This window comes from Penicillium griseofulvum, assembly GCF_001561935.1.
Source record: "Penicillium griseofulvum strain PG3 chromosome Unknown contig_95, whole genome shotgun sequence".
Taxonomy (NCBI): domain Eukaryota; kingdom Fungi; phylum Ascomycota; class Eurotiomycetes; order Eurotiales; family Aspergillaceae; genus Penicillium; species Penicillium griseofulvum.
The window spans coordinates 316,842-329,826 of NW_024467454.1; the positions used below are offsets into that span (position 1 = coordinate 316,842).

Below are 12,985 nucleotides of genomic sequence, written 5' to 3' on the forward strand. Positions count from 1 at the left end.
TTGAGTTTGATTGGGTATATTTCGCTTTTGTGCCTTTTGAGCCTGGGGGAGCTTTAAAATGAACAGATACATATAGGCAAATTTATCTCAGACTATGAATCCAAGAGGACTCAAATATCGCCTTCCTTCTCAAGTTCACATTTAGCGCGAACAAAGCCAAGCAATAGAATCAATGAATCGCCCCAAAATATGACTTACAATCAGAACAGAGAGACAAGCCGCTCTATGAGCTTAGTGACCAGTTCCCGATCAGTAGTGTCCATGGCAGCAATCTCAGCTTGTACCCAGCCATCCGCTTTGACCTTTATCAACTCCCACACATCGTGAGACTCAGCTTCCCTTGTCTCCAAAAATCGACACACCAGAGATGTAGCAATCAAACGCGACCATTTTTCAACCGCAGATAACTCCTTCGTCTCAGTTCCCGCCAGGGAGTCAATGTCGGTTTGCACCTTGACCCGGGCAGTGCTTGGATCAAGGCTCACGACCAGCAACAGTTCATCGCTCATTTCCCAGTAACCTTCAAAATTCTGGAGCTGGATGACCTTATTTAACGGGAGGGTTGATGCTTCGTCTTCCTCTGGCGGCTCAGATGAGTACCATGGGCTTGTAGGTCCATTGTATGTTGGGGAAGTAGGTGAGTAGTTTGGGCTTATAGGAGAACCGTGTGCTGGGGAAGTAGGTGAGTACCGCGGGCTTGTAGGAGAAAAAAATCCTGGGGACGTAGGTGAGTACCCTGGACTTGTAGGAGGACAGTAGCCACTACATGAGCCACCAAGGGGGATAGCTGTAGGACCAGAGGACATAGGGGAGTAACCCGCCGACGTAGCCCCGTAAGGTGTAACTATCTGGGAACTCAATTGCTGCATGCTAGGTCCACGCGGTGTATGGGACCTTTTGGCCTTTTTGCTCTTCGGCTCGAACCCAGCGGTGTCGTTATCGGGATTGAGGAATGTGTCGAAGTCAAAATTTTGCGGGATGTCTGGGCTGCCCATTGCGCTCAAATCCAGGTTGAATGCAGAGGGCTTCAGTAAAGGGTTAGGATATGCTTATGCAAACTACTAACCGGAAGGGAAAGATGACCTACCTTTGGGGCGTTAAATCCTGAAGGTGCGGGCGGTGGCTAGAAGAGAAATTAGTATATGGGAATTCAAGTTACATAGCACGGTCATGGCATACCTGCAGGGCGTCGGATGCAACAATTTCGGGTGAACCCTTGATCAACAAAGTCAGTATAGGTAATTGCAAAAGGGTTCAGTATATGATAAATGGCACAGCAATGCGATCTGTCTAGGGTACTGCTTCGTACATCGGAATAATCCAAGAGCTCGAGCTCGTAAGGGGAAGTGGTGTTTTCATGTTCGCATACCTCGGCATGTTTTGGTTTACCATAATGCTCAGCCGGGGCCTCATCGCTCACCGCGACAAATGAGCAGTGTTTCCCTGCGACCTGGAATCTCACTCCCAGACGCTCGCATTCTGTCTTCACCAGTTCATCAACCCGACTCTCCCATTTTGTCTTAATCAGCTCGCCTTCGGCATTTTTTGCGGAGTATATCCAGCCGCGGGACTCCTCGAGCTCGGTGATCGTCTTTTTGGCCGCGAGCTGATGAACAGTCTGGCCCTTACCAATATCTTGAACGGGAATCTCCAGCTCTAGAAGACCGTGTTTGCTGTTGGCACGAAGGGTGATCGTCTCCGGAAACGAGCCAATGGATTGTGAGAGAAGCAAGTAGATATTGGAGCGTATGAACGGGAACAGAGCCGGAAGGTCGTGTGGCGCTTGCAAAATGCTAGGAACAGCAATTTTCGGCAGTGGCTCACACACATCACCAATTCCTTCCCCTTCTTTATGATCTTGATTGAATAGGGAAATTTTCTTTGGAGAGGGCTCCGTGTCCGTTGTATCATCACCGGGAAGTTCAACCTTTACGAAGTCTTCTTCAACTGAAAAATTGGAAACGTCCACATCAAGTCTGCTGTTGTGCAGTCGAGGCATCAAAGCACCCTTCAGCATTCGAACCACTGTTTTATTCAGGTCCTCATTATTCAGGACCGTCTGGGTAAAGCCCTTTCCCGCTCTGGAGATACCATTAATAAGAGAGTGGGAAACAGAATCCCCCAAGCCGAGAGTGAAGAACCGAGCGGAATGCTCCTGGTTGGCCTTATTGACCAGATCGAAGACCTCAGACTGGTTCCAAACCTCACCATCAGTGAGGACCAACACTTCAAGGACCTTGTCCTGGTAGCGCTGCTCTACAGCTCGTTCGAGGCCGCACATGATTTCAGTTCCACCTAGATCGGCCCGAATCCTCTTGGTATACCGAAGAGCCTCTTCTAGGCTCTCTCTGGTACTCACTTTACTTCGAGCCCAGAGAGCTTCAGATGAGGAGCCAAACGAAATTAAGTTGAAAGGTACACCCAACGGCAACGACTTCAGAAACAGCTCAAGGGCAGAACGTAGAACTCGGGTCTTAGGCATCATACTTCCACTACGATCAATGACGAACACGATTTCAGATGCATCCGGTGGCAGAGTGAACTTTGGTACCAGGGAGACCATTAGTGCCTTCTGATTTGGCAATGTAGGGTGTGTCTCTAGGAAAGCAAATGGGAGATCCTGCTTGTCCGCGTTGACGGTGATAACAAAATCCTTGTCAATTGTCACATTCTCACGAAGTTTGATTGAGGCATAGTTCGACTCGAAGGTTGACTCCGGCATATCAGCTGTCCGGCCCAAGTCCACCTCGATTGGATGGCTTGGTGACCGTATATTGCGGATCTTAGACCCCTTCTCCATGACAACGTCCACCTTTATTGCTGTTTTTTCCAGAAGTCCTTCGGGCGGATGCGGAACCCCAACCCCAGTTCCATACCGAGGGCCGATAGTGGCGGGGATCGTGTATCGAACACCATCTGTCTTGGCATCCTGAATCAGTTCTTGGATGAGAGTAATCTCGACGAGAACGGTACCCCCAGCTGGGACATTTCCTAGGCGTGTGCTGAAGACATCGGCGGCACTAACCGACCGATCGAGAATAGCAGCGGTTTTTCCCTTAGACTTTGCTTCTTCATATATCTCATTTGCCTTTTCTTTTGGCTTGACTATTCCTTCAATCACCGTATCACCCAGGTGGCAAGTGAAGCCGACGATACTGGAGCTTTCATACAGGGGGAACGAGTAGAAGACTTCGGAGATTGCTTCTGTAGAAGAAGGGTTCACAAAGGTCTGTGTGATTACTGTTCGTGAATTGCTGGAGAGAATAGTTGCACGCGCGTCAAGGCCAACCTGAGGCAGGTATTGGAGCGCTGACGCATTTGCGGCCAATCGGTAAAAACAGCCGTGTGCCATGACGCAGATAGTTGTAAAAGGGAAAAGGAAAACGGGGAGGTGCGGGATACTTATATTGATGGAATTGTGAACATGACAAACATGCGCTAGGCTGCAGCTGCAGGTGGATGCAGTCACCTGTTGACCTCTCAGGGCTGACTTGTGGGCTTGCGGCTCAAGTAGTTCCGAATCAACACGACATGTTCGATTTCTCACTTGAAATCACCTGCTCCGTACACATTATCCATGGATGTGGCTCTGGTATGGTCGGCTTGACATACCACATCATGACTGCACAAAAAGGGACGATGCCAGAAGCCTTCCAGAAGTTGGAAAAGATGAGTTCATTTTGGCCCCCAATTTTCCGGTGGACCAACTGGCGGGTTGGACTCCACTTGGAGGGGTTGGGCGTTCTCGAGTTTCCCCTTTTGTATCGTTAGAAGCCAGATTTATAAGGCACTATATCCTAATTGGGACTGCTGTTTTTGTTTCTATATTGTTGTAGGTCAAGTCTACTATATTTCATTCATTTTAATTATCAAAATCTTTCCCATTACAATAATCCCAGTTTATTAAATTAATTTTAAAGCGAGATATAGCAATATAGGACAGGTTACCAAATGCACCGCTGTTTCTTGAGCGTACTCTAGGACACCTATAGTGACCCTTTTCTCCTTCAAAGGAATTTAGGTGAATAAGGCGGAAAAAGGCTTAATTTGTGCAAATGATTTTTTATGAATAACCCTTGATTTAACATATATGACATGCTCCACCCAAAAAGTACCAAATCGATCGTCTTCTCACATGTTAACCCCAAATACTCCGTACAGGCACATATATTGTCATTAACATAGAGATCCTACACCACAGAGAGTAGCCATTGAGGAAACATTAATTTGAAGGACCAATAATTCGATGCACTGCCTGCACCTCTGGGGACAAGCCTTTCAAAGCCGAAGCGAGCTCATCAGCAGCTTGAACCAGAACATCGTCCGTGAGCGGCTCTAGTGCATCTAGAATGAATAAAACACGCGAGGTATCGTCCGTCAAAGCAGTCCGTGGGCCCTGTCGCCAATTCCAGCGACGGCAAGTGATACCGCTGTCATCACGCCAAACTGGCTCCCCGGGCGCTGCAAGTTCCGTTTGGGGCTTCCCGCCAGAAAAGGTTTCGAACTCCTCATCACCAGTGGCACGGACCAGGACAGGGGATCCAACGTATTTGTCAAGGTCCTCACCCCCGAATGGGATCTGATATTTCACGGAGATGGCATTGTAGATGTCGGTCAGCCGGTTGACTCGTGGCAAGCCGTCCTGGGCGCGTCGAGTCAGAGCCTCAAGGCTGTTCCGTGTTTTTTGAGGCTTAGCTCCGAAGGCTTTGTAGGCCTCGCGCCATGCAGCGATGTGTGGAAGTTCGGTAACGGGACAATTGGATAACTTGTCCTTGACAGAATTTTCAGCCTCTTTCAAAAGGGCCTCGCTGAAATCATCGCTTGGGCCGGTAGGAATACCCTCTACCACCATTAGGAGGGCGCGATAATCCGGGCGCAACTGGAATATTTCGGGAGCTACATGCGCATTCTGCAGTAACTTTTGTGCCTCTTGTGTCCTGGTCATGATTGAGAATGAATGAAGTGAAGGTACTGGAGATGTGGATAATTGTTGTAAGCTGGGTGTAAGACGACGTAGGTGGGACAGCATGTGATAATTTCGAGATCTGTACATATAAAAGAAGTGGAGGATAGCCTCATTAATATAGTAAATTGGGGCAGGCCCGAAGGCGAACCAACTTGATAAAATTTTCGTTGAGTCACTACGCTTTTAATAACATATATTTTGGATAGACAGTGATTTGGTGGATTGTCACTGCCCCTCTCCCTCCAAGTTCCTAAGGCGGGAAATAGTGGATATATTGTTGTTATTTCTAATGTTCCTTCAGGGCTATTGTGGCAATAATCACTTCCGAAAAGGGTAGTTGACGGGAGTGGAGTCGATTTAGGGGATATCCGGGTGTCTGATTGGCTGGTTCTATGGATCTAATGAAAATACTCTAATTCTGCCCCACCAGTCTTTCCAAGGTTGCTTCGAGTACAAAGGAACCTTGGAAGCCTTCAGAATTATCTGTGTTTGGCATTTTGTGATGAAATTTGTGATGCACCATTTCTACAGTTGTATTTTATGTTGATAACTCCCAGATCGTTTCAACATGCTCTCTCGTAGGAAGAAGCGCTCATTCATTCAATTACCACATCATTAAAACTGCTTATTTTGTAACATTAGTTCGAAGACCCCCCTGTTCCTACTTCGCGCACTGGTAGGCTACAACAGTTGCGAAGCCCAAATGAGTTGATGAAACACCCAGTCACCTTGTGTCATCTACTGCGGTCTGTCCGGGTAAGCATCGTATAGCCCATCAGAAAAGCGGATGTTGCTGTAAGATGCTGTACCCTGTCCATTCTGGAAGAAGCGAATCTCAGTCGAGTTTGCATACCAAGGGCTAGCATGAAGTTAGTTTAAATTCTGTAAAAAGTAACAGGAGAAGGATAGGGAAAACATACCGGACCCAGGTAGACAGTACAAAGCGAGAGTTGGCATAAACCTCCAGGACAGAGTTGTCAACCACGATGGTGAGGTTGAGAGTCTCAATGTGCTGCCTGCCAACTCCATTGGGTGGAGAAGGGAAGCCAAATGAAGAAAAGTCAAAGGGCCTGCCCTTGTGACCTCCCCAGTGACCACCGTTGTGTCCACCATTGGCACCATTGTCACCGTTCGCACCACAGTTCTCGTTAATGTCAAACAAACGAATGCGTCCAGATTCTGGTGAAGCATCAATACCGCTGGTTGTATCTGCAGCGGCACTCGTTTGAGAACGATCAATCATGATGGACTCATTAGAGAACTGATAATAGATGTTGGTTGACTCGAGATCAGATGCCAGAATTTGGAAACCGGCCTGAAGGCCAGACGCACGTGTATCGAAGTCAATCTCAGCTTCGAGAATAAAGAACCTGCTGTTTGGGGAGCGACGGAATGGAATGACACCTTCGCTTGTAGTAGTGCGGTCTGGCTCGGTGAAACGACGGGTAGCAGTCATAGCAGCGTAGGTCTCCCGTGCAATGTCAATTCCGAGGGTTTCAAGTTCAACGCAGTTGCCCCTCGAGTTCGAGTTGGCGGCCACACGCCATGAGCCAGTCTCCTGTACGAGAGCGTTGTTCACCACGTTAGGGATGGCTTTGATGTATAACTCGCGCGCCGTCAACAAGGTGTTTTGCCATCCTTGCTGCGCAGCTGGGAAGCCAACAACTCCACCGAAAACATCACCAGTCAACCAGACATAGCTAATGAAACGATCCGGTGCGCCGCTAGCGGTAGAAGCTTGGGAAGACCTGGGTAGGACTTTTCCAGCTGCAGCATAGGATGCCAAGCCCCAGTCAAAGACACCAACCATCTCAGGAGCGAATGTCACGTTTTCACCTCTAGGGGTTGAAATTGATCCTGCTGTCCAAATCATGGCATGTTGCGAGGAGACTGACTCCTGAATAGGAGCATAAGAACTTTCCACCGCAATGGTCATGAAAGGTTCGCCATTGTAGCTGTACCCTTCTCTGGTGAGGCCGAAGACGTTGCTAGTCTCGAAATTGTAGCCAAAGACCCTAGACCAGTCACCATTTCCCCATGTCGAATTGGCAGGCTCATGGTACCATTCTCCAAGGTACTCCCACTGCTCAAAGTTGGGACTGGTGTTCTGGTAGAGGAACATGCCCGGTCCAACATTTCGAACACCGCCTGAAATGATAGTGTACCAAACACCTGCTGGATTTCCAAGGGACCGATCGAGTTCCGCATTTTGGAAAACGTAGGGGTCACGGAAGGCCGTTACATCCAGACCCACAGGGGGCTCAGGAATCACAGGCGGAATTTGCAGCTTGGTGAAATTCTTGCCTCCATCGTAAGTGACGGCCAGAGACTGCGATTCACTTCCTCGAGTGTAAGGAAGCGTCCAATGGATTGGCAATGAGGATACCGAGGTGTATAAAAGGGTCGGTTTGCCGTCAACTCCACTAGGGATAACGGAGCCATCAAAAACGGCAAGGGGGTCATTGGGACCACCAGCGACGATTGAATAGTTGCCGTTAGGATTAACATCGTAATAATGAACAAGATCGTCCGTCAGAACTTGTGCAATACCGGTACCATTGTGGAGGAACCCGACATGGAAGAGCCCTGTTTCGGGATCATTGTAGTGCGCACATGGGTCTCCGATCTGGCCATGGGGCGGGAGAACGTGGGTATGTGGCCTCCAAGTCTCAAACAAAGACAGTTCGGGAAGATCCGCGAGATTTGGGGGTGGGGCATTGTAGTCTTGAGCAGAGACTCCCGCCCAGATCGTCGCCAAAACTGATGTTGTCGTTGTGACCTTCATGATGAGGAAGGTTGGGTAAATGACCACAAGGAATGGCTCAGTTGACAACCAAGAACTGATCTTTGTACTCTATATACTCTATAAAGGCGGAAATATTTTCCCTTATAAATGTGTAGTACTTCCTACAAACAATTAACATTCTAACCCCTAGAAGATTGCATTATAGGGTACTGCACCCCTGAGGAATTTAATGCCAGTGAGGGAGGAACCATAATAGTCTATTGTAGGGGGGAGTGGGCATGGAATGCAACTCAACTCTATAACGCCTTCATTCCTCAGAGACTTGACACGAGTCAGTAAAATCGCAAAACAAAAACAATCATACTTAAATTCAACGGCTTCATTAGTAAACGCAAAAGTAATACTATTTACATTTATAATTCCAAACCCTATGTATATTTGCATCTTTCTAGGGGGGGGGGTTAAATCATACTACTTTTTGGGTTATTAGGAATGGGTTACCTAACATTGATTGCAACTGTAGATCATTCGCAGATCATATTGGAACATCTCTCAGGATTGTGAGATGCAATAAATCGATTTATTTCCGTGATTCTGTCAACTAGAGCCCCTTTCACCACATGGAACAATGAATTTAGCGGCAAGCCATTATGGTGGAAGATCAGATAAGCCATCCGCAAAATCCCCACTAGCCCAAATATTTAGTCAAGGCCATTATATTCACGTCGGATGATATCTCTAGCGAAATGAAAGAGGCATTGCGTGTTGTTAAAGGCGATCATATCAGTTTCTTCTCTTGGAAGGCTACATTGCACATATTATGGTAATAGAAGGAGTGTACCAATTGCATTCCCAAACTCAACCAATTATTAAGTGACCGTGAACACGAGGAAGGGAGCAGGAAAGAGGAGTAAGTAGCAATTTAGAATACCAAGAAAAGGATCAATATCACAAATTGTAAGCAGTCTGAGCCAAACGTGCTTCACAACAGATACAACCAATAAAATCCGGCAAATTGAACGCGAATTTAGAATTGAGAGCCAAGTTAAACCTGGTGAAGGGGATACAAGGAGAAACCCGTTACCTCGTCAATAATTGCACGCATCTTTCTCCCAAGCGCTCCCAACTCGATTTCTAGCGGGCAAAAGAACCCAGCTCCACAGTGGTGTTTCAGAACTTGCTTGACATTAGATATGTGCGAGGCAGAGTCTTCGGCCGGCCTCATCTGCAATATTGTTGGAAGTGGCCAAACTCGGAGCTTCCGCAAAGCCACGAAGTATTCCGCTACTCTATGGTCGCTGGTGCAATACTTGCGAGACAGATTAGCATTCTTGCAAGGATGGCACTTCTTTGCTTCAATTGGAAGTGTTCTTCCACAGCCCAAACAGACCAACGCTTGCATAGTATAGCATGTCTGGACAGTCCTCAGAGACAGTTCAACAGACTGAAGCTTGCAGAGCATACTGTGGATTATGTTATATTTTCCATCAAGTCGTCTACTAAGTATTAGATAATATTTCGTGACTTCTTCAAAAGGAAAGCTCACATTTTAAGGAGTCGGGAATCCTGTCCAAAATTTGAACACCATCCCAGTAGTAATGAAAATTAAGGTTTAGATGCACCTGGGCCTTTGAAGTGAGTCTCGAGAAGTGCTCCTCGCTGCGGAAGAGATGGGCAGCAAGAATCAAATGACCATATTTTTCCATTAACCTAGTAGGCGGAAAATTCTGAAACCAATTCAACACCCACGGGTTGAGTGCCTTCACGCAGTCATACTTGTCACAATGGACGGCAAGGTTAGCAAGCCATTCAGCATCTGTGTTAGGTACATCCTGTGGCTCCTGATAATGGAGTATAGCAAGTAGTGCACCAGTTACCGCCGGGTCATCGTCGTGCAAAGGCACCTCGGGGCAAGTACAAGCCGCCACTTGCGTTCCTTCGTAGAAATTTGGCCCGAATAATTTTGCAAATACCGGGGAGGCGAGACTGAGGACCTTCGATGACACAAGAAAGCGTCTTGTATCAGCCGGAGATTGACCCTTGGCAACAATGATAAGGTTCCCATCTGGGTCAAGTCGTTCAATGTCGGAACCTAGTTGGATTTCTTCCGCTTCTTCGTTGGGCATTTGGGCCCCTTGTTTCAGAGATTTAGTATTAGTAAGGGGGGATGAATGAATATGGAGGTATCTTTATGATATGTGATGGACGTACTATGCGTCTAAGAAGCAAGAACTGATCAAGAATGCGATGGCAATTGTTGTGGATAATGACACACACACACAGAGAGAGAGAGAGAGATGATGAAGGAAGAAGTTCTTATAAAATCTATGGAGTACCAGGGTATTTTTACCCTCTAAATGTAGCAAACAACAGGGAGGTGATTGTCCAACAGCTGTGATTGTGAGCTACCTATTGAACGACCATAAGAACAACGTATCAGGTGCATAAAAGGTAGAAAACCAGCACTGTGTCTGCTCATCTCTAACTTGTGCTCGGTTCATAGTGAATGAATGCTATAAGAAAAGTGTATTTCTTATTATTATAGGAAATGCCTCTGCATTTGCATAACAGTAGAGGGAAACCTAACTAAATAGGGAAAACCTCAACCAAGACATGATAATATCATAGATCAAACATCAGCGTCCAGATCCGCATCCCCACCCGCTGCAAATTCTATGATAGCAGCCAGAGGATTATGATATTCGGATGTATTCCCAACTTGATTTCCACCTTCTTTCCTCGCTATCGCAAGTGTTGCAAAGATGATAGAGAGGATAGCGAAGAACTTCATGTTGAGATGGATGTTTGCTTTCACGAAAGCGATGAATAGTAATAAAAGTTTTCAAATATGAGAATATGAGCGCTTATTATTAGCGACATGCTAGCTTACATATTGGGAACTCCCCTTCCGGGTTGATGCTTTCAGATCTTCCTAAGGGGACCCTGAAATGGCCCCGTGCCCAGATCGACTCCAGAGGCTGACTAAGCGGTTCTGGGCGCCGCGGGGGAGATAAAAAAAAAAGCGATAACATTCCCCACAGTATATCGGTCCCTCATTTTACGAATTGAAGTCTTGTTTTGTGCTTTTTATGACATTTGACCTGGCATGACGAGCCGAAACCCTCTTCCACTCTCAGATGAGTGGAAGGATCCCGACGAATATGTCAAGGCCCTCCTCTCCTTCGCAACTGAATCAGTCATGTTCATGAACGTTTGCGGTGGCGTACATATCCTCGATTTCTTGACGCGCGATCCCGATCTGTACACGTCATTACTGCCGGAAGACTGGCGATCATTCTTTGACCATCACGATATCCACAGCATCTTGGAACTACTACTACGAGAAGACATTGGCCCGCTGCGCGAACCCGAAACAAACGCAGCCTCTGAGAATGGCAGGACTTGGAACGGAGGCGCATTTCCACCTGCATCCCTCCTCGAGTATATTCACAATATTCGACGACTGAGCTTTCGTCGCGAGTTCAACCCATCTGAGCAGAGCGAACCTCTCCCGAGACATATTGCTGTCGGCATGAACAAGAAGAAGAAGCACGAGGTGGAGCAATTCTCTCGCTATGTCGCGTCCTTGTCGGAGACGGTCAATGAGCGTCGCGGTGAGCCATTGTCTCACATTGTTGATTTCGGATCGGGACAAAACTACCTGGGGCGCATGCTGGCAAGCTCGCCGTATCATAAGCATATCATTGCTATTGAGCGAAAGCACCAATACATAAGCGGTGCTAACCGTATGGATGTCCAGGCCCGACTGGTCACGGAAGAAAAGAAAAAGACAATACATAATGCAAAGCTAAACAAGTTGAAAAAGCAATGCATCGATTGCACCGACACCCCAGAACTAACCCCAAGCCCGACCACTTTGGAAAAGCCCGGAGCTCCTGACACCGGTACGGGAGCACCACCGGAACTGAATGATGTAGTGTCAGAAGAGCCTGCTGCGCAGGATGAAGATGCCGCAACCTCTCTCATGCTAGGCGAGATGACTCTAGAAGCCGATGATGTGCTCGGCTCAATGTACAAAAAGCCAAACACAAAGCCACACGTACCGAAGCCACGACCTGAGATCGATGCCAGAGGTACTGTCAGCTACATTGAACATAATATCCAAGATGGCTACCTGGAACCGATTATCGAGCACGTCGTCGACCCAAAGGTAGCAGTTGAAACCCGGACCAGCACAGAAGAGGTCGTCGTCCAACCTGAAGGAAAGGAACCAAGTGACGCCCGGGTGATGGTTGTCTCTCTGCATTCATGCGGAAACCTCGTCCACCACGGAGTCAGGTCACTAGTGCTCAACCCCTCTGTTGTAGCAATCGCCATGATCGGCTGCTGCTACAACCTTCTAACAGAACGACTGGGACCAGCAACATACAAAATCCCCATCCTTCGATCCGCCCATCCCCGCCTCAAGCGAACCGGATCTTCATGGGATCCGCACGGTTTCCCGATGTCCAAGCTCTATGAAACCTACCAAGCAGCGACTACAACAGGCTTCAAGCTCAACATCACAGCCCGCTCAATGGCCGTCCAAGCACCCCACAACTGGGGCCGCGCCGATAGCGAGGGATTTTTCACGCGCCATTTCTACCGCGCTTTACTACAGCGTGTTCTTCTAGATCGTGGCATTATCCCTAAACCTGACGTCCCCGATGATCTCTACAAAGACAACACAGATGACCCCGAGGCTGGCGGTATAGCGCTGATTGTGGGCTCCCTGCGCAAGTCCGCATTCGAGTCTTTCTCGGCGTACGTGCGTGCCGCAACGGTCAAATTGAGCCAAGATCCGACCCGTGGCGAGTTGGTCAAGGAGCGCGTCTGTACGATGTCCGAAGAGGAGTTGCAGCGCTACGAAGCTGATTACTTGCACACGCGCAAGAATCTTAGCATTGTGTGGAGTTTGATGGCGTTCAGTTCTCAAGTTGTTGAGGCTGCTATTGTGGTTGATCGCTGGCAGTTCTTGCGCGAGCATGACTCCGTCAAGGAGTGTTGGGTTGAGCCGGTCTTTGAGTATGGCCAGAGCCCGCGCAATCTGGCTATTATCGGGATCAAGAAATGATTTTCGTTATCGTTTGCTTTCAGTTGCATTTAGATAGTGGTGGGGAGTTTGTGCTTTGGGGCTTGAGGCATCTAGGTTCTAGGAGTCTCAGTACATAGCTGGTGGTTTACATTTGAACATAGACGCATAGAACCTGGGGTTCGCGGACATATCCGCTGAGCTGTGGAGAGGCCACTATAATGATTTTTAGATACCTGCT

At 47.8% G+C, this 12,985-nt stretch overlaps 5 protein-coding genes across 5 annotated transcripts; 1 reads left to right on the plus strand and 4 right to left on the minus strand.

The window, feature by feature from the left end:
• Positions 1 to 200: 200 nt before the first annotated feature.
• Positions 201 to 3,352, minus strand: PGRI_056400 (VIT and vWA domain-containing protein; the record flags this gene model as incomplete). Its single annotated transcript, XM_040793353.1, has 4 exons — positions 201 to 1,025; positions 1,088 to 1,123; positions 1,180 to 1,215; positions 1,370 to 3,352. The coding sequence occupies 4 exons, from the start codon at positions 3,350 to 3,352 to the stop codon at positions 201 to 203; spliced, it is 2,880 nt and encodes a 959-aa protein (XP_040648208.1).
• An 870-nt stretch (positions 3,353 to 4,222) lies between these two features.
• Positions 4,223 to 4,945, minus strand: PGRI_056410 (B3/B4 domain-containing protein; the record flags this gene model as incomplete). Its single annotated transcript, XM_040793354.1, has 1 exon — positions 4,223 to 4,945. One exon carries the CDS (start codon positions 4,943 to 4,945, stop codon positions 4,223 to 4,225), a length of 723 nt encoding a protein of 240 aa, XP_040648209.1.
• Positions 4,946 to 5,704: 759 nt separating this feature from the next.
• On the minus strand, positions 5,705 to 7,751 carry PGRI_056420 (glycoside hydrolase family 32 protein; the record flags this gene model as incomplete). Its single annotated transcript, XM_040793355.1, has 2 exons — positions 5,705 to 5,825; positions 5,887 to 7,751. 2 exons carry the CDS (start codon positions 7,749 to 7,751, stop codon positions 5,705 to 5,707), a joined length of 1,986 nt encoding a protein of 661 aa, XP_040648210.1.
• A 1,490-nt stretch (positions 7,752 to 9,241) lies between these two features.
• On the minus strand, positions 9,242 to 9,838 carry PGRI_056430 (uncharacterized protein; the record flags this gene model as incomplete). The annotated part of the gene is made up of 1 exon (XM_040793356.1): positions 9,242 to 9,838. One exon carries the CDS (start codon positions 9,836 to 9,838, stop codon positions 9,242 to 9,244), a length of 597 nt encoding a protein of 198 aa, XP_040648211.1.
• A 980-nt stretch (positions 9,839 to 10,818) lies between these two features.
• Positions 10,819 to 12,786, plus strand: PGRI_056440 (uncharacterized protein; the record flags this gene model as incomplete). The annotated part of the gene is made up of 1 exon (XM_040793357.1): positions 10,819 to 12,786. The coding sequence occupies one exon, from the start codon at positions 10,819 to 10,821 to the stop codon at positions 12,784 to 12,786; it is 1,968 nt and encodes a 655-aa protein (XP_040648212.1).
• Positions 12,787 to 12,985: the final 199 nt, after the last annotated feature.